The following is a 22,354-nucleotide window of genomic DNA, read 5'->3' as shown; positions in this document are numbered from 1 at the left end:
AACTACAAACGTATTACAGTACAGGGTTTTAAGCCAGGTAATTTGATCTTATATCAGAATTTAGCATTAACAATCGATGTTTGTAATCATCTTTGAAAAAACACAACACATGGAAAGAGTTTACAGGTTTCTTTTATCACATGTGCAGTACATAATATAAAATTCTTTTGGGCTCCAGGAGGCAAAAATCGTTTAGCCAAACAACTAATTTTGCTATTCAAAACTCTATGTTCATTGATATGTCGTAGACCTGTAATTAATTACGTGACGATAAGGTCTAAACCAACGTTAAACTTATTCTTCATAAAAGCAGCTTAGATCCTCAGCCTCGTAGAGTAAGGAAGATTAATAGGGGTGATAACAGGGCAGCAATATTTGCTGAAAGATTGCGCCATTACCAGAATAAGTTCCCGTTCATTCGATGGTAATGGCGTCCACTTGTTTGATCTGCCGACAAATTAGAGGTTATGCGAGCAAGAAACGCGCGCCTTGCCGCCAATTACATCAGCTGATCAATCAGCTGTCTGCTGCCACCTACTCACCACCTCGCCAATCGCCACTGCTCTCTTGATCTTTGCTTTTCATGCTATGCTTTTACTCCCTTGTTTTGTTCATAGTTATTTTGTTTGGGCCCCTGAGAGTAGTTTGAATGAAAATTGTGAGAAAATGAGAATTGTGAAAATGTATTATTAAAATAGGAGGTATTAAAATGGTAGCTTAGATTAAATTTTTGGCAAACTAATTCGTCAGTTTAATTAAAATCTGTCATGAATGGATAGGGCTATCATTGCCTAGTTATTCGTTAGAGTTTCGGATTTCGGTGCGAGAGTAGTGGCTACAAACGCAAAACAATATTGGACACATTTCTATTACGAGTTGCGAGTTTTAGCCTTCACTTACCCAAGCATTGACGATATTTATGCCAATATGTTTACGAGGGCCCGCGAAGCACTTCCGTCTCCCCTCGCAGTTTCAACGAGTTTAGAATGAGTCACGAGCGCGCGTGAATCACCGTACGCTTAAGATTGTGAGCCATTGCCTCTACAATTTCCGCTCAATCGAGTGACGTCACACGCGATCCTTCGATCGAGGAGGTTGTGAAGGCGCGGGGTATTATTAGGCTGCAAGCGTAGTTGGTACGTCTGGCTGGTCCGGTGTCCGGAAGCCATCAATAATCGGTGTTGCCACCATAACAAACACGAATAGACCAGAATAGTCGGCGTGATTAGACTATTAAGTTTTAATGGGAGGTGGAAGCTGTTACGCGGCTATTGGCTGTTTTTCCGGTTCGTTTTTCGTTCCATTGTCTAGGATTGGCCATCAACTGTGCTTTTTGTTACTCGATCTAACGTTTTCAGAATATACGTTGTCTCATACCCTCAAGATCGGGGCAGTTGGGAACCGTCCATAATATTTTTCTATTATGTCTAGTAATTAAACAAACATTTAATTACAAACTTATTCAGTAGGGCAGTGCTAAAATGAAGTTAGGACGTGTATAACTTGGGTTTTATCAGCAGTGATCCAGTTATCTACCTCAAGAGTTTTTTTTACCACTGACATGTTGCTTATTATCATAGATTATCAATTTCACTTCCTTGAGACAGCGACGCACACCTAGGACATAAACGCAAGGTGATTGTAGATGTGGAATGTAGTGAGATGATCTGTGTCGATTTGGTTCTGACTAATTTAGTCAGGATCATTTACTTCCAATCAATGAACAACTACAGTCGAGTCCAGTTTAGAACCATCGAAACGCTTCTGACTTTTTCAGGATCGAACCGGCGACCTTTGCATTATTAGATTAGATATGTATGCTATTATTTTGAATTTTGCAGACGTTATGCTTTGATTGAGTTACGCCACAGAGTTCGTATTTCTCTGTGGCTAGTGGCTACACTATTGTGTAAGAATACAAAATAACGTTGAAAATACGCAACGAAAGAGAGCGCTGATGTTAATTACCCAATATACACAAACTTTTAATCCAAAGCGATAACCTACAGAGGCGGCGTTTAGGGGGGGCCAGGGGGGGCAGTCGCCCCCCCACTTTCATAAGGAATACATATCAAAATTATAAAATAGAATTATATCAACAATAAATCTAGATTTCGCCCCCCCCCACCTCTCAAGCCCAATCGCCGCCACTGATAACCTATGGTAAACTATAGCATTTTATGTCATCTATTATATTAACTATTGATGTTGTAGGTAATCTAAGGGGTTAAATAGAATGTTTACTGTAGTGCACTACAGGGGGATAGCTAATCTGACAATTTGCTACGTACGAGGTTGTACCCGTAATCTACATGGTGTAGTATCGTCTTATCACTATAGTCTACCTCCTGAGGAAGTAATTACTCTGTGATCAAGGCGGGTAATTCATCTTGTTGTAGGTAATCCAAATTGCTCGTAACACTGTAATGCACACCGGAGTCTGGGATCCCAGGAGCTCGGCTTAGCCAACTTAGATTACATCATCTCCACGCCACCGCCGTTCTAATTTGTACAACTGTATTAGGAAAATATTCCTCTACCCTATTATATTGTTTATCGTTGACTTTTTGATAACTAAGTAGTTATTACATCTAAAGCCAATTTTATTGAGTATAGAACATAGTAGGATTAGCCATGTGCAAATTTATTTTAGGAATTTTATTTTTATTGTGGCTTTTTATTTCACGATAGTAAAGTTACTTCTATCAAGTTGCTTCAATAACTTCAAGTAGTAGTATTGAAGTATTGAAGTACTTCAATAAGTTGCTTCTGTTTACATTAAGTAAGGGTACCTTGCGGGTTTGCTTCGCTGTTGGTGTAAAGAACAGAAATACAGTAATTTACAGCACAATGTCTGTGGGTCAATTCAATCACTTTCATTTTAATGTTTAAACCGATTACAAGCATTGACTATTGAATCAACTTTAATGTGAGAACTAAATGTCTATATTTATCCATAGTAAATTTGTATGCAACACGTAAGGTTACGCGGTGTGATAAAGTAAAATTAAGTCGATGGTATTTTTCATGAACATATTTTTGCATGTTTCTTTTCAAGGTGTGTACTTTCTAACAATAACTGGAAATTAATTAGTACTAGTGTTAATTGTACTGTATAGTCAATCATTTTTATTGTATCTTAAACTGTTGTTGTACTTTACATGTGACTAGAACAACTATAAATAATTTATAATTAGTTTATTTTATTATTTAAAAAAAAGATTTTTTTAACCCGAGTGGTGACATTGCTACGAACTGTGCACTTGTGGGGAGAAGTAAATCAACAAGAAATAATGGAATTAGACTGAATGGAAGGCTGGGCAACTTTCATTCCAATCCTTTGGGTTTAGTAACGAGGATAATGTTTTGTAATTACTTTGAAACCACCAAACCCATGTTTACAAACGCGGGCTCAGGTAAACTTGTAACATTTTCTTAATTAATTTGCGGCCATTCATTTGACTAAACTCCCTCTCAGAGAATTTATTTATAGCTTTAACCAATTAGATACATCTTTACATTTGGATTCAATTACATATAGTGGAACAATCATAATATAGGTAGGCTAGTAGTAGGATTTACTTGATTTATTGCGTTTGATGTGTAAATCTCGATTATTATAACGTATATATTTCAAAAAATAATAGTCTACCATTGCAAAGTAATTTAGATTCTAGTACCGGCATACGAGTTGAAAAGTCAACAATTAGAAGAGGAATAACAACGTATAGTTTTTTTTTTCAAAATAATTACTCATTCAGTTTAGCAATTTTTTTAGAGTGAGATATCTGACTAGTTTTTATCAAACAGTTTTATTTCCAGTTTGTTACACAATTCAGTCAATGTTTATATATTGGATTAAGCAACCGAATGTTTCTGTAACCACGCGGTTGTGTGGTGGAATGTCCAGAATTCCACTGACAGACTATATTTGAATGTCCGATTCGGCTGTACATTGTTGTTACTAAGTTCGATGCAAGCGAAATCGGTTACCGTAGTCTCAGTTACCACAGATGTCTAGTCCGGAATTGCATAGTTTCTAACGTGATTTGTACCAATCATCTTGTTCAAGTTGCTACCTGATTGTCGAGGGTTTTTGTTTTGAAGATATAGATGAAAATTGTTCTGTAATTTTACAGTTGTAAACTGGAACCTTTTACCAGGAGATTTAAAGTATGTTTAATCTATGATTTAAGTGGATTGGTCCAAAGTCAGATAATTCGCCTGTCCCAAAATAATTATAAATATCACATTGCATTTTGTAGAGGTAGGCCTAATTCGTCAATATTGACAAATTTCACATTGACTGAGAAACACGTTTTCCACTTAAATGGATTTGCAATTTCTAAGAGGGTTCCGAACCCACGGGTCAAGTGATCTCTACGATGCTAAAGCCTTTGGTGATCTACAAGATTTGAACCCGTAGCCCGGGAAAATATTTTCCACGCTATTAACTACTACATCAGCTGCACTAAATATTCTAGAATGATATTGACATTTTTTACGTTATTATTGCCACCCTAAAAACAAAGTGAAACTTAAATTTTTATTTTTACGATGATGGGGTGTTTTTATTCCTCAGCGAATTCCAATTATAAATTCACCGTTCAGCTACATGTGAAGATGTTTTGTAAATCAATTCACTGGAGAGAAATAAATTCAATTCATAACGCGACGAGTGAATCTTGTGATAGGACGTTCAATTTTTGTCCCTCGTCCCTCGTCGTTTACACATTCAAACGTTCCCGATTTCACGGTCCGATTCCCGTGCTTCTCGTGCAGATATGTAGCTCCTTTGTACGCAGTTTTGTACGAATACAGGCCTTTTGATAAGTACGTAATATGTTTTCCATCTCCTTATAAGCATTTTTGTTTTGTTGTTCACATTGCATGTGAAAAAATATGTATTTTCCGGGATATAGGTTTTGGTTGTTAAGAAATGTCTTTGGCATTAGGAATATTTTGGTTTCTAGTTCATTGCGCTGTCAGAAAAAAGACAATCTGAGAGAAAGATGTTCTTAGCTGTAAATACCGTGAAGTAAAAATTAAAAATTATACACCCTTCCTTATTGATTTTCCCCCAAGATTTTTGTACTAAGATCTGGTTATTGTATGGGTCATATATTGTTCGCCAGAATGGAAGGCACAAATAGGAGTTAGCAAGGTTTTTGTAAGTTTTTATTATAGTAAATTGTGTTTCTTATAAATTGTTCTGGTAAAAAATAATCGGATATAGCCAGAACACCGGTTTTCATACGCTCTATACTGTACTACAATTACCTATGTATTCATGTTCAACATTGCGTTCACATGTGCGTTGTTTTGATGTCTAATAAAATTGTTTAACTTTTTTCGTAATTTCTGCAGTGTAAATAGAATTGGCGTAGTATCAAAAGTGGCTTTTGTGAAAACAAGTGAAGTTTTGTAAATACAACACCTCCTCTGTCAACACCTCCCGCGATTGTGTAGCCATTGTGACCAACGTGACGACAAAAGTTTGATTGGTAAAAGCCAATTATTGCAACAATGCAGGGAGGATTTTGTCAGGCGAAGTTTCAGCCCATAAATTGTTCGCTGTGAAACAAAGAGGACAAAACACGAGGACACAGAGTTATCTGATCCATATCACTGTCATCTTCACCCTCTGGAAATTCTGGAAACTACTAGAAACTCTTTAGTTCTTAGAGTTAATCAGTGTGTATATTTATCTGTTTTTGAAAAAAAGTAATATTTTATAGTTTTTAAACTTTACAAAATACATTTTGCTTGGTTTATTTTATTCTGTAGTCTATAAATGCTGGTACATAATTTAACTAATCGGGCCAATAGTTCGAGTAGTAGTTAATCGTACTGTTTAAACAACACTAATTTAAATTACTACAACAAAATAAACAAAAGCATAGTTCAACCTACAAAAACATCGTAATTCCACGCACATATTTTGTCCTTCTTAGGTGTTTTGACGTTTACATTTTATTTCTTGTCATTTTACACAAACCTTCCTAAAATATTTACTGTCCTTTATTTATAATTAGTTATAAGATAGTAAATCACACTATGTTCAAGTTTCTGAGAAATAAGTGGAACAAAATTAGACAACATAATGTAAAATGTTTTGCTGATAAGACGTGGAATACACAAAAAAGCTGCAGTTTTTTTAGGAGTTTATTTGCAGTATCCAAAGATTTAACTATACCCTTAAAACTAAAAACCTTAGTAAAGTTTTACAAAATTTTATGAGAATTTCTTAACAACGAATTACATTTTGAAGTTTGTACAAGTTAACAAAGAATAGTTAGGTTTTGTCAGAAATCGTCTGCTAGTTTTATCAGTAACCTCTCCTCCGTAAAAATGTATATAACCAAGTAACACACTCTAATCAACTATACTCTACTCTAATTGGCCGAATGTGGAGATCCTCTATTAACGGAAGTTTTACATTTTGTATGCAAATTTAAACCTGAATTCGCCTACTTTTGCTGTCCATGCTGAAGAAAGTTTTGTATTTAGTTTCCACTCGGTGAAAGAAGATACAATCAACAAAACAAATAGCAATTTAGGAAGCAAATTTGAGGAGCGTAAAAGAAACTTTATAATTTTGTGTGATGATGATTAAAGATGGGCGTAACAAAAATAGCAACTGGAAACAAAGTTTGTGTTTGGGGTGTTTGGGAGGGATTGTAATTTGACAAAAGATAAATTAGTAAGAACGCTTCTTTTGAACAACCGCCGCTCATCATTCATTTTCCGCCATTTCTAAAATGTTAGTTATGTTTTGAATCCAAATGTTCAAATCCCGCCAATCACTAGTTCCAATTCAACCATTCAATCTAAGTTAATAATACCGCAACCTCTAAGCTTAGCCTAAAGTAATGTAAAAAAAAACTTTCCAGACTAGAGCCTGGTAAAAAGTATGTTATATGAATGAAAAAAATACGTACTGTAAAGAGGAGATAACAACGTTCTAAAGTCGCTTCAAAGTTTTATTCAATTGTTTGTCTCGCGTTTATATTTTTTATGGATAAAGATAGCTTTTTAGACCCAAGTGCGTAGTTTATCTGAATAAAATTGGTTGATTTTCAACTTATGTAATCTACTGATTATCAATTATCTACACAATATGTTTAATCTTTGTTATTACATACAGTGTGTTATTAAATCATAAAGACATTTTATATAGAAATAAGTCAGCCGAGTGAGAATCGAATCAAACTTCAGAAGGATTAAGTTTTAATAAAGTTATCGATAATTTCTTTGGTGAAAGTTTGGAAGCAAACATTGATTTGGTTTTTGTTTTTGTCTAGCTTGGAGTTACTGTGATGAAATACAATAAAATAAATGCTTCGATGAAGACAACAACATTGCTGTTACATTGTCAGAATCGAAATTGTGCTATAGTACTGTCAGATATTATGTTTCAATTTGTAGCGTACTATTAGTTTTCAAGTAGAAATTGGAACAATTGAACTGCAATTTCCCATGTCGGCATCCTACTAATACACCTTCATTAAAGTTTCCGATAGTGGTTAAATTAACTACGACTCATAAACAAAAGGGTATTCATCAAACCGTGCGAGAACAGCAATAAAACACGCCTACGTCGGCAATTAACCTGTTTAGGCTACAGTTCCTGGAGATAAAGAGCAATTAATAGGCACAAAGGCATATTAGAGTAACGGGAGTGCGACGCTAGCGCTGTGGCGAGCGTTGGGTGCGGCGGTCGCGGGAACTATCGGCAGATGCGAATCAGCTGATGAAGACGGAGCAGATGTTGATGTTGATGGTTGCCGCCATTAACATAACCTAACCTCTCGGCGGCGGATCAAAGCCCGGGAAGGTGGATCTGGCCATTATGCTACTTCAAACGGCGCACCCCGATAATTATTTAATGAGATGCCATTTGTCGGGGACCTAATGAAATGTAACAGAATCTACCGAATAGTAAACATCCACTTCTGGGCGGCCAAGGTGTACTGTATTGTCATAGACACACAGGTGTTACCTTGGTTATGTTTGGTTGATGTGGATATAAGGTGGTTCTTAATCACCTTTTTACCGCGTCTACATCTATCATCCCCATTTGTGGTTGACGGCGTCAATAATAATACCTAAAATTAAAACACTACATATTATATACGAGTACTTGAACAACGAAATGCTCAGGCTGTGGATGCCATTAATCGTCATTCATTGGTCATCATAACAAATTGGATTTGGCAAAAAATGACCCTAAGTAAATTGACTATTGGTCTTAAACAAAGCTACAAAGTGTCATCTTCCTCCATTCTATACACAATCATCCTGCACCTACATTCATGATCAGATTATAATAAATGAATAATTTTAATATGGATGAATTTAAAATTTAAGTAAAGATGGGTAATGGACAAATTGAATATTTATCCTCCCCAAAGTATGTGAATGGCTTAGCCAAACTTCCGCCTGTTTAGAATTTGTTTCAAGAGTATGAACTCAAACTTAGCCTACTTGTGTAATTATTGTATTACACTAAAGAATTTATTATCAGTGAACCTTTTTCTAATTTTTTGTCTTCTGTGAACTCTAACATTATAGTCTACAAATACTCCACATTGTTTACCATATAACATTTGTTTTAATTCGTTTAATGTGTATATGTAATAGTTTTATCCCCAATAGTTTAACATAATTTTTTTTTAATTTTTAATTTTGAAAGTTATATTTTTGCTTGTATTATTGCATGGCGAACATGAAAGTGAATTCCTGGTTATGCACAAAGGGGTCTCAGACAAAGGAGCGATGCAGTCTGTAAGAGGTGCTTCAACCCTTACACTCTCAGAACAACCCACATCTCACACAACCCCTTGGCACTCTTACATTCTACATGTGCTGCTGTTGACACTGGGTTAATTACCGCAGAAAACTTCCAACTTGTTTCTTTGACTTGCGTAAATATGACGGATGTGAACACACAGCTCTTTGACAGCGATGTGTTTGGTTTGATTTACATTGGAGGGGTGGAAGATTTGAGTGGTATCTCTATAGATGTTACCAGAAATGTCTGTAATGCGATATATTCTTTTATATCGTCCTTTAAGGTGGGTCAAAACTGGTATTTCTTTCCTAGGACGCTAGGCACGAGCCCGGAATTGTTTTTCACATTACTTCTGGCTAGACATAGGGGTTGCGGCATTATCACATGGATAAAATCCATTGGTGATTAGGCGGGATTTGAACCCGGAACCTCTGGAACCGAAGTCCCGCGCTCTAACCACTAGACCAACTCGCTCCCCCATATTAATAAAAATTATTTAAAATAAAAGTTCGTATCGGTGTGATCCATTGTTGTTTTGTTATTAACTGAAATCCACTGCTTCTTTAGTAAGGACCATTTATATATCATCAATTATTGGGTTAGTTGGTTCAGTTTGTTAAAGCATTAAAAAGCTACTGTATAGACTATTTTCAGATACTCACAAATAAAGACAAAGATGTATACACAAGAGTGAAATGCCGTGTGTAGTTCAGTTACTAAGATCAGTTTTATCTTTAGTTATCCCCGTAAAAGTCTTGCCTTTTCTCAGGATCGAACTGGCGACAACCTTTTGATTACCAAGCAAACTCTGTATCCACCTAGTCACCTTTTTAGGGGCATTTTTACATCAGAGTTAGTTTTTTACCTACTGAAAAAATTACAACTAAAGAGAATTTAAAGTTTTATAATTACAACCGGTAACGTTATAGTGTTATTTTTAAAATTTCAAATAAACTTTTGGATTTAGGATATTTAATATCATAAATTCAAAAGATTTCACAGGATTGTACCTTATATCATTTTAATAATGTAAAGAAACTGTTAAAGGGGTTTCGACAAAGCTATATTAATTTTGACATGAATCCAAAAAGGGCAAACGGTTAATTTGCCCAGAGACTTCTCGGATTGACAACTCCGTTTCATTACTGTGTTTGAGAAGAAGTCTCGTTATGTGAGTTGAAAAGAAGAAACTTCACAATAATCCTATTGTTGTCATCCAAATTACTTTCCATATTTTGTAAAAAAAATAAATGTGTTAGCTTAAAAAAATTAAACAAATAACTTTGGTATGTGAACAGATACAAAATTATGTTTACTTTTGTCAGTAATGTGTTTTTACCAATTTTATTAATTTGGTTTGTCAGGCTGTTTAGTTTTCTTAGTGTCTTTCACTTATAACCGAATAGAAAAAATAGTCCTATGGCAAAAATAAAGCTTTCTCCCAAAAAATGTAAAAAACCAAACTAAAATATTTTACAAAATAAAGAGTTCATACAAACACCGACTTCATTCTTAAATAAAAATGTTTGGTTCGGTTGTTGATTTTACGTTTAACGATTTATGGGGAGTTTTAAGTGATAACAATTGTACATGTTTTCATTATTCACACTCAAAACATCAATTATTGCAGTTTCATTCCAAACCATTTTGTCGAGCTTAGTAAAAAAACAAATAATTTAGTAGGTTTAAGTGTTCTTGTACGCTCAATGGTTATAGAGAAAATTCCTAAAACTGTAAATGTAAAATTCCCATTTTATTGTTATGGAGAATACTGTAAGTAAATTGTTGTGGTTTGCAATCTTATGAATAAATTTTAATCAAATTCCAAAATTATACTAGTTTTGTTCTAAGCTTCCAACAACTGAAAAACAAACTTTATTAACTTCTCCGTTGCAGCAAATCTTAAAACCTTATGCTGTTTAATTAGGGAATGAGTGTGACACTTGAAAAATATTTTAGTGAAAATCCAATCAGAAATAGAAATTTACATACTCTACAGGTTTGCTGCGGCGGGGGTATTCAAGTATTCTTAAGTATCCTACAGTGACTTTTGTTTTGTTGCAGAGTTCTTCAAAGAGCTGCTGACGACAGCCAAGGGAGGGTTCCATGACATGTTCAAGCGGACGTACGGCATCATATACGAGCAGAACTCATTTGTGTTCACTGACCTGTTCGAGGAGCTTGAACACTATTACGCCAAGGGCAAGGTGGACCTGACGGACACAATGGAGAGCTTCTTTAACACCCTATACCAGAAAATGTTCACCGTCATCAACTCACACTATCGCTTTGATGACAAGTAAGTAGTATTGGTTGGAATCTTGATAAAGATTGGGTTTTTACCTGATGCCATATGCTAACTATCTATGCAGTGATCTGGAGAGGATCACAGAACATTTAACAATACAGTAGAATCTCGATGGTTCACGTGATGACATGACATTTTGGCAATGGCTGATGATGGATCAAAATGGTAAAAAAAGCATTCTTAGTGTTTCCCTGCATATAACAACCGAATACTAAAAAATCTCATTTTTTATCCACTGATGTTGGTCTTATATATCAGTTTCAAAAGAGAATTTTGTACACAATTTGTATTGGAGCAGACATGAAACTTGAGGATCAGTTGCTTGACTAACAAGTTTGAGTTTATCAGTAGAGGTTATCAAATCAGGTTGGTTCGGTCCAGTTAACACTTAGCACTCTATTAGCCAGCGTCTGACCTCTCGGTCAACATTCACTTAACTTTTCCTCGAATCTCTTAACAATGATGAAATATTAATTAGGCCTAGTTGTTATTGATTTGTTAGATATATCGGTATTGTTCTACAAATCTTTGGACCGAAAAATGTGAATTCCTGTGATATCTACTGAGTTATCAGGGTTATCATATGTTTAAATTTTAATGGGAACTTCGTCACTTCTGCTGATGTATGTGTTCTTGTTAAAATAATAGTAATTTGATAAATAAATTGAATTATAAAGATGATAATTAATTAAACACATTAATTTATTTAATCAACAATAAACATCAATAAAATTGATAGAGAGTATTGATTATTGAAGGTGTAACACTTTCAATCAGTTATTCTATAAAATAACATTTTAATTTTTGTTAAAGGAAATTGTTTGAATTTTAATTCAATAAGTACACCTGATTATTTGAACTAAATATCACACGTTTAGCATTACCATCCAATGTTCAAACGGCTACTGAAAGAGGTTCATTATCTTTTGGATGGCTTAAAACTGGACCTAGCTGTTTTTGTTCATTGTGCTTTTAATAAATGATCCTTCATTAATGATCATTGTATAAATGATGCAATGATTACGGAAACTCAGAATGGAGTATCAACTGCATGTCACCCAAGTCTCTCAGAGTGTTCCACAGCCAGTAAGTGTCCAAGTTCTGCTGCTGTATAAGTATAAAGGTACCATAATCATTAGTAGGGTCTCGATTATCTAACCTAAACTCACTGTTAGTTAAAAAACAGCTGATCTTAATCATGAACAAAGCTACACTGATAAATTCACTCCATTCTACACTCACCTTTGTATCCAGCTCGAAATGCAAGTTATTCATCCTATTTATCTCAAAAGTTTGGAGTTCCATCAACCTAGAATTATTCACCATAACTCTACGTGCTATAGAATTGAAAAAGTGTAGTTACTAGTCAGGCTCATTTCTCCAGAACAGTAGAACAGTTTGACCCAATCTGTTAACAAACTCTTCAAACATTTGTCAAGACACCTTCATCTCAGCAAGCAGGAGAAATACAAGATGTATGCTTCTCTTCTTTTCAACATTAAAATAAAATTGTGTCATTTAATTTCACATTTTAATCATATTTTGAATTGTTGCAGATACCTGCTGTGTGTTAGTGAGCACATGAAGGAGCTCAAACCGTTTGGTGACGTCCCTCACAAACTCTCAGTGGAGATAAAACGGTCGTTCGTTGCAACGAGAACGTTCGCTCAGTCGCTCAGTATAGCAGGGGATATTGTCAACAACATGCTCAATGTAAGTGGCTTACTGGTGGATACAGCTTTATTATAGTATATATTAGCAAAATGCTGTGGAGTATAAACTCCTGTGTTGTATGTTAATTCAATTTCAATCTGGACTGCCTGTCACAGAAAAATTAATAGGCACTCTTGATAAATTTGTGACTCGGTCGATAGTGCGATGGACTACGAGTCCATTGCATGGTTTGCGTCCTGGTGCAACCACTAAATTTGATCAGTTCAATTCCCTCTTACTGAACATGATCCAGGCATAGGCTCGATACCTATGTAGATTGTAGGTGAATGAGATGTTAGAGATTCGCGTTGCTAGCTTTCAAAACATAAATAAACAGTAAGAAGAGAGTTAATTCAATATTTTTGAGACTGACTTATGTTTTACTCTGAGTGGATGTTTTTAAACATAGTTACCATTTTCTATGTTTTTTCGTTAAGAAATAGTCTAAACCCTATAGTTACCATTAAACATTGACCTTTTTCCCAGAAAAGGAAGGTACAGAGAAAACTATAAATTTTTAGCTAAGTGATGTTTAGCATAGCTGCTGGTGTCTAGGGCAAATTCCAACCCCCCCCCCCCCCACACCACCATGTACTACAACGCTCACTGTGGAGTAAGACCCTGTGCTCTGTGTGATATGAATTTTTGCACTGTGCTCGCCACTCAGGCTCTTCCTTGCTTATTACAAGTATATTTCCGGCACAACATACTAGAGCTAAAAACGCACCGACGTTCCATAAGCTTGTTTTCTTTGCACCTACCTTCTCTGGGCCTTTGGTTAGATACATTTACTATTTAGATATATTTAGTTCTTACCGTCTTTGTAATCCAGAGGTAAAACAGCACTCAGGCCTTTTTGGAGATAGAGGGGCCTACACTAAACTAAAGCATTATTTTCACATTTTACTCAAAATTTTTTCAGTTACATTGCGTTGGTTAAATAAATATTACAATTGCAAAGATAGGCATGCTAGCTAATCTAAGTCAGTAACATAGCTGTCAATTGATTAATTTAGCACTCATAGATCACTCATTTCTATCTCCTAGCCTATCTCCTTGTGTCGGCGTCATAACTTTCTAATCTATTCTAACATTTACAGATGCCACTGACGGAGGACTGTAGTAGAGCCCTGGTCAGGATGTCGGGATGTCCGTTGTGTCAAGGGCTGGATGTCAAGACCTGCTACAGTTACTGCTCGAATGTCATGAAGGGATGTCTGGCTCATCACGCCGAACTCAACAATGAGTGGAACAGTTTTGTGGGTGAGTGGCTTTAGGTCATTGCTTACGAAAACGTCTATATCATAGACATCTTTTATCCATACTGATTTAATTCTTGAAATTATTTGTGAGTAAATAGCTAATGGAAAATTATAAAAATACCAGAGAGTTTTATTTTTTTATTTAAGTATCTTCAATGGTTAACTCTTATTTTTATATTTACTTTGTAAATAGGATTGTAGGAAATAAAATTAAGCAAATCAATTTCACTTTAGTAACCAACCAAATAATTTATAGAACAGACAAATTCATTTCCAAAACAGTTTGCCATGTCATTTGTTGTACCTACTAATTACCTTCTGAAAGTCGTCAGTGTAACGTGAGCGAGAGCGACCATCAATGCAAGATCTAATTGCACTTGTCATTACTGGCAGTAACAGGCAATTACACACTGATTTCAACTGTTAAAAGACATGCCAATTCAATTCAACTGGTTATTTCCAGTCATTGATGATTGATTTTTCAAAGGCCCTTTGAATTATTGAGAAGACTGTGTAATTGAATGGCCCATTGAAAGCGACTCTGAAGTTTGCCTTGATAAGATTTAATTGTCAGGCTTCAAATTTCTTCAGAGTTCAAGGTTGATAGTTAACTGTGACATTTTTGTTATTTTTTATATTCGTAAGAGATTTTTTTGCATCATGACAAAATTGACTTATTATTTATTGACAATAATTATAATCTTACAATAGATGTCTGATTACAAAGATACAAAGAATCTCGACTGATTTTTTTACAAATTTTTAAACATTTTTTAGTTGTTATGGGACATTTTTATACAAGCCCTATGCTAGAGCTCAAGATGATCCTAGCAATATGCACAGGATCAGTTATCAATAATGGATAAAAAAACCGTCAGAAAAAATACAAAAATTGAAAAGTGATAAAAATACACATTTTTTAGTTTTGAAAACATTTTTTATCAGAAATTCAAACTTTAGTATAGGATACTTCCTTTGATCCAGCATAACCAGGACTATATGCATGCGATGCTGGTTTAAAAAATGCCGTATTGCGGGATAGTTATAGGGAAAACTGTTAGTAAAACAAAAGTTAACATTAGCCTATAAAATGTTTATATGTTACACTCAAATTAAAATACAGTACAGTAATGTATAAGGAGAAATATGTTATTGTGAAGCTCAAATAAATGTAGGCCTACACTCAGTGATGGTTCCAAGAGAGTGGGGTCTAAAGGGACTATAGGAGCTAAGCTCCCCCCATTGGACCCTGAAAATATATATTCAACATTAAAAAATGTAACAGAGATGTTTGGACACAGTTGTAGCGTTAAACATGGCTTTAAAAGTAGCTAAAATTCAGGGGGGAGGACCCCCAGACCCCCCTCCTGGTGTAGAACACCCCCGCTAGCCCCCCTTGACAAGGTCCTAGATCCGCAACTATCTACACTAAAGGCTTAGATTGAGTTTATTTTGGAGTTGACCTCGATGGTTTATTTGAATTCATGAGAGCGTTTTCAAACTCTTTTGAGCTGTGTACAAATAATATAAAATATTTCAAACATTTTAACTTTTTAGTTTTTTTTTTTTTTTTACATAAAATAAAACAATAAAACATATACAGTAGAACCCCTCATATCCGGCCACCACGGGACCAAGCCCCTGGCCGGATAACGATTTGGCCGGATAAACCAACCTACTATGAAAATGACAATTCATACCTAATAATAATAGGTAATCAATATATGCAATCAAAAGTATCATTTAATTCTGTTCTGGGATCATTTTTAGAAAAATAAACATGTTTGTAAAAAGGAAAAAAATATTTGTAGGTTAAAGTCATTACTGTAAGTAATGAATGTACAAATATTATGATTCCAGGTAACAAAATATATTAAATGGAGGTAAAAATGACAATAAATTGTACTTAAAGATCATTAGGACTTAAATGGTACTTGCGCATTTCTACTCAACATTCTTAACCATTTTGTGAAATACAAAAATTAATGTACTCGTACTGTACTGTTCTAAACCCACTTTGGAAATAATCAGACAACTGATCAGAGGTTAGGCCTACTAGCTCAACTGAGCATAGTGACTCAACAAATAATAAATGTATAAACAAACAGATAAATAATGAGAACAATTTATTTTATGACTTGAGCAGTCACAAAGACTAGTGCTTGTATCTAAACGTCTGTAAGGTGTGAGAAAAAAAATTGATATTGGCTTCCTGGAAGGGGCCGGATAAACAGAGGACCGGTAAAACCAAGGCCGGATATGAGGGGTTCTACTGTAACAAGTTCTAAAGACATGCTATATCATAGGACGCAAGACGCAAAAAGTTAATTATGCAGATTATTCAATGCGGGAAATATACTTGTGACAAGCAAGAAAGAGCTCTAGTGGCATGGCAAGCACTGTGCGGAAATTCCTGTGGCACAGAATCTTCTATGTGAGCGTTGTGATGGCGAGGGGGGTGTTAGACTTTGCCCTAGTCACTGACTAGTCCATAACATGGGAATACTGGTGTTAGAGAAAGGTCTAGACTTTGATCACAGAATAAGCATAGGCCTACTCAAGTGAAAGCTAAGCCTGACGTTTGTTGCAGATGCCATGGACAAGGTGACGGAGAGGCTGATAGGTCCATTCAACATACAGATGGTGGTCGGACCTATTGACACCAAGATATCTGACGCAGTCATGAACTTTCAGGAGAACTCGTACACCGTCTCTCAGAGGGTGAGTGTGTACACATTTAACTTGTTTTTGGATGTGTTTTGAATCAGTCGGTAATTTTCTGCTTAGTTATCTACATGTTACGTTATGTTTTTGAGGAAATTTTATTGTTTGTGAGTAATATGATAAATTTTATTTTGTTGTCTAGAGATTGAAACTGTTCTTGCACGACTGTAAAGCAATCTGTAAGTGGCTAATTTAACTATGTTCTTTTTTTTAAAAAAAAGGCTATGGCTGGTCCAAATATAAAAGTCAATGACTCATCAGTCTAAACGTTCAGCAAGTTCTAACAGTAATGTGCTACACAGGTATTCAACGGTTGCGGAGGACGACCACTGCTAGGTGAGAGGCAGCGTCGTAGTCTCTCGTTCCATCCCAGGTTCCGAAGGGCAGGAGCCAGTGGGGAGGACGGGCGAGGGAGACACAGAGAGCGAGCGGGGTTGGACCTAGAGAGGCTAGTGAGGGACATCAGATCAAAGGTGAAGGACACCAAGCAGTTCTGGGCCAGACTGCCGTATCAAGCGTGCAACAACGACCCCTACGTGGCCGGCGGCAAGGTCAACGACTCCTGCTGGAACGGACAGGCTACTGGCAGGTAGGGATGATTTATATTTTTAATCTATTTATTAAAATACATCACATAAAGCCTAAGGAGTGCTTCTGCACGCAGGCAGGTAAATTGTCAAAATATAAATTGTATACTAGTGTAGAATTAAAGTATATTAGTGATTCCAGTTGATTTTGAAATAATATAAGACTATAGAAATATTGGAATATTGTCTCTTATCCCTTCATGCTCATTGTCGTAAAAAAACAGGATGGTTTCTCTTTGTTCAGGATTTTATCTCTCTTTTCTCAAGATGTTTGTGTCTCTTTTACCTTCTTACCTCTCAGTTCAGCTGAACAAGTTAAAACTTCAACTTGCACCTTTGTTGAATGTTTTTAACAATCTGTTGGTTGTACCGACAAACCTTATAGTTTAGCGAGAATAGTGTCAATTAGAGTGACGAGTGGGATGAGCATGAACACAAAACCTTTTTCCCAACACTGTACTTTTTGTTATTTTGAAGAGTAATCTCAACAATTAATTTTTTTATTTTTTTATAATTTTTATTTCCAAAAATGAAAAAATACAAATTTACAAAACACATACAATTTAAGCCACAAAAGCCAATATATGGCTTGTCTGCAGCAATTATTCTAATTTTGTTATTTCACAGTGCTTTTTTATTCAATCAGTCTTTATTTTCCCTTGTTTTTCTGTAAGAGTTCAATAATATACCAAACCAATCATAGAATTTAAAGTAGTCAGATTTGAACAATTATTAATAAACAATGAAAAAAGTAACAGTAATAAACGGATTTAAAACTATTAAAAAAGTAACAATAATAAACTTTTTGTTATTTTGAAGAGTAATCTCAACAATCAATTTTTTTATTTTTATTTCAAAAAATACAAATTTACAAAACACATACAATTCCAAGCCATTGGTAATACAACAAGAATCAAGTAGTCCTCATAGCGTTGTTGGGAGCTTTTCCCTCATCCCTCCCACAAGCCATCCTAATTTACGCAATCTGTACTAAGGAAATACTGCATCAAAATCAACTATTTGCACACTATAGAAATAAATATTATGTTTACTGTGAAGTGACCACTTTACTCTGATACCACAGTTATCCGCACGTCGTGATGGGAGATGGTCTGAGCAACCAACAGAACAATCCTGAGGTAGCTGTGGATGTGAGTAGGCCAAACTCATTGCTCAACGAACAGATATTTGCACTCAAAACCATCACGAGCAAACTCAAGAATGCTTACAATGGGATGGATGTTGAATGGATTGATATAGGTAAGTGCTTTTAAAAAATAAGTATAAATTGTAAGTTCTTTGGAAATGGGGTTAAATAAGTTCAGGAGGTTTAAACAGTTTGAACTTAAACTGACTTTTATCACCAATCTACTTTCTGAAGGAGTCCTCTATTAGGAAAAAATATCTTTTATGATCTGGGAAAATTGTTGTGTTTCTTTAAGGAATTGTAGACAATAATATCATAACATGTTAGAAACTATCAACACAATTCTAATAGGAATGTAACCACAGTTCCACAATTTCTGATCACTGAGGTGGATTCTAGGGGAATGAATGGAATTCTGGGTTATTTGGTGGGAGTGTAATTCCAGGGAGAAAATAGTTAGAAAAAACAACCTAACTAACTGGTGAATTAGAAGCAATATAATGAGTTCTGTATTCAAATTTTTGTCAGATTATAGAATTTCAATCTATTACAGTCAAATTTTAAATATCGCTAAGATTGATTAATATTAAAAAACTTTAGCAATCAACTGTCCAATAACGCAAGATCCATAAGTTGTATATTAACTTATAGAAATTGAGTACTCTATATTTTGTTACCTTACTAACTATAAACAACTATTGTTGCAGAGGAGTTCAGTTCTGGTAGTGGTTCAGGCGAAGGTCCCGTGGATGAAGACTCGGAAGATGACTCTGGCTCAGGGATGGGCTTCCCTACAGAGCGAACAGTTAACCGTCCCGACAACGTACCAGACCCGGTCAGACCGGACCCTGGAAATGACCAAGACAACCAGTTACATCCCATGGAGGACCGGATACGGTATAACGTGTCGTCTACCGGAACGTCTGCACATCAGACGCAACGGATGTCTCTCAGCAGAGCCCTGGTGTCGTATTTAGTCCCGGTGGTTGTCATGTGGTTTGGTGGCGCCGTGTCGGAATGGCTGCAGTAATTGATGAAACAACTGATAGACCTTTATAAGTATCTCGTAATGATACATGGCTCCAGTAACTGCCAAGTCGAAACAACCGATTCAATAAGTATCTCGTAACGATACATGTGATTAGTGAGTCAATATTTGACCAACAAAGAGTTTGGATCATTAATAACTCAATCAGGTATAAGTGCGGTTCCTTCAAATGAGAAGTGGATAGGGGATTGTCCAGGATATTTGTGTCTTTCACACTAATGTGAATTTTATTTGCATTCAGTTTGATTACGAAATAACGCTTGTTTACCATGCATGGACTGCATGAATTAATAAGCGATGTTGCAAGATTTGTTTCTAAATCTCATAAAATGATGCCTTTTACAGAAAAGCAAGCACAGCTTTTTTGCAGAAAAGCTTTCTCTGAATTGAAATAAATTTCTGTGACAACGTAAAATAATGGGTTATGAAATATATTCTTCTAGTAAAGGTTAATTGAATTTCCCTTAGGTTACTGAATTTTATAATTTGACAAATCTCTGTGTACTTACCGTAGAAGTAATATTCATTTCTGCCCACTTATACAAATATAAAGAACTTTTTCTGTGATAAACTTACCCATGGAAAGTCTACTTCCAAGAATCCTTCCTAAAAAGTAAGCTGGCATTTATTTACTTAATTTATTAGATTTCTGTGTTCATTGTCTTAGTTAATTTTTATCCTGCATGTTTCCAAGATCTTTTACAAAGGAATCTTGAAACGCTCCCTCTGTGATCAAAGACAACTCGGTTATTTCAACCGACAAACAATCATTAAAAAACTTCTCTACTAATAATTAAGTAGCCTATCACGTTAAGTGTAGAGTTAAGAATTTTGTATACTGAACCCGTAGCTAGGAACTTTAACAAATTATCAACTAAGAGGCTGTTACTTAAAACTAAACTAATGACTAACTGTTGCAGTGAAGTTAGAATATTGTGACAGAATGTACATAAAGTGAAATGCTCGACTGACTCTCCAAGAGTCAAAAACTGGATGAGATACGTAAAAAGTGGTGCGAATTGTTGTTATTGTGATTTAAATTGTTTTCCTTAAAAGGTTAAATCGAGATTTCATGGTAGCTATTTAGAATAATCAAATTTACCAATAGATGTTAAGGAGGTTTGTTCATTTGTGTACTCTCATACTGCAGTAACTTGGCAAACTACTTTTGTTGATCCTAAAATTTGAAGAGAAAAATCTGAACAATAGTTAATTATTCATGGTGGTACTGGTTTTAAGTTATTCCAAACTAAAAAAAAATTACATGCTCAGTATAAACAAATAAAAAATTAAATAGAACAAATATAAAAGATGTTTAAAATATCAGCAAAAAATATTTTTTATTTTTTTAAATAAGCTAGTTTTCTTAAAAACAGTAAACACTGGTAAAATTTATTAAATTACTCGTCAATATCTCTTTCAATTGATTTTACAATTTCTAATAAATTTTTGCAGTTTATGAAAGTACAAAAATGAAGTATAGATAGTGATTGTTAAGGAAAGATAAAATGCCTTCGTAGTCAAATCCATCAACTACTAGGTCTTGTAAATATTGTATAGATACACTCGTAGCCTGTGGACATTTTTAGGACTTTGCGTCAATTTAACAAATTTGTAATTACATACCAATGTTTTCAACTGAAACTGTGTGTTATGTCTTGAAACTCTTTGATGTGTATATGTTAATTTAATCTATTTATTTAATCTGATACTGACTTGTATGTGTCACACTTCCAATTTATACACATTTTCCCAATATTGTAAATTTTAGGTGTTTATTTTATGTTATCTTTCTTGTAGGATTAATTTTTACTCATTGTCTCAAATGCTAATCGCAAGTGCCTCAAATGTGGCTATGACTCATTTATAAAAGGCTGTTTAGATTTTTGATACTTTTGAAAACGTTTTCTAAAGTTACATTCAATTAGAAGCCAAATGTTGGAAAAATATGTTTTAAAATAGAGAAGTGATTTTACATACTAGTTTTTTCAAACTACATTGCCATGAAATACCCTAATTATTTTTGTGAAAGATCCTTTGTTGTGAAATATGAACATGTTTATTACCCTGAGTAAGTTAAGAAATTGCTACAATATTGTAAAGCGGGTCCTTTTAGAGCAATCGGGTGAACCAAGAAAGTTTTAAAGGCTTAACAGTACCATAATTTCGTAGTTTTAGTTGTTCATAAAAAAATCATAATTTAAAAGCAGACAATACTTTTCACAAGATTTGTTAGTTTTCAAAGAAATAGCATTTTATGAATGGTGTTTTGTAATAGTCTATAGCACTTCAGTATAAAATATGTACTCAGGGTTATTGTTGATAATTTATTAAGTATTGCTGTTTTCACTTTTTATAAAATCAATACTCACTTTAAAATAATTGATATTTATAACAAATTTCAGTGGAGTCAAAATGTTGAAGGTTTTTTTATTAATTGTAGAATAGATTTGTATTTATAATTATTTTATTTATTTTTCTCATTTTGAGAGATTCTTAGTCATTCTATAGTGTGTATGATTTGTAATATATATTTTATTGTCGGCTTATATTTTGTATTTTTATATATGTATTGCTTGTTGTAAATTATTTTAGTCTAGCTAACAATTAACATTTTTACAAGGCTGTATAATTTAAAATGTTAAAAAATATATGTGAAAATACACCAATTTTTTTAAATAACGTAAATTATGTTTATTATTTCCGCAACCAATAATCTCTCACTGATTCTTTATACTCAATTTCACCATGTAGAAACATTTTTTAGTGTC

At 34.6% G+C, this 22,354-nt stretch overlaps 1 protein-coding gene across 1 annotated transcript in view; it reads left to right on the top strand.

Moving 5' to 3' along the window:
* Window positions 1-22,271, top strand: part of LOC128991647 (glypican-4) — a 106,097-nt gene extending 83,826 nt beyond the window's left edge. Inside the window, exons 3-9 of the mRNA XM_054414720.1 lie at window positions 10,859-11,093; window positions 12,659-12,815; window positions 13,916-14,078; window positions 16,668-16,798; window positions 17,104-17,390; window positions 18,473-18,648; window positions 19,243-22,271. Of these exons, the coding sequence (XP_054270695.1) occupies window positions 10,859-11,093; window positions 12,659-12,815; window positions 13,916-14,078; window positions 16,668-16,798; window positions 17,104-17,390; window positions 18,473-18,648; window positions 19,243-19,565 (1,472 nt within the window). The 3' untranslated portion in view covers window positions 19,566-22,271. The remainder of the gene's footprint in view (window positions 1-10,858; window positions 11,094-12,658; window positions 12,816-13,915; window positions 14,079-16,667; window positions 16,799-17,103; window positions 17,391-18,472; window positions 18,649-19,242) is intronic.
* The last annotated feature ends 83 nt before the right edge of the window (window positions 22,272-22,354 follow it).

The sequence above is a fragment of the Macrosteles quadrilineatus genome, unplaced genomic scaffold (assembly GCF_028750875.1).
Source record: "Macrosteles quadrilineatus isolate MER2022 unplaced genomic scaffold, UCM_ALF_1.0 Scaffold_4__1_contigs__length_99947679, whole genome shotgun sequence".
NCBI lineage: Eukaryota > Metazoa > Arthropoda > Insecta > Hemiptera > Cicadellidae > Macrosteles > Macrosteles quadrilineatus.
Note: the sequence above shows the minus strand (reverse complement) of the source record. Positions and strands in the feature narration are given on the sequence as shown.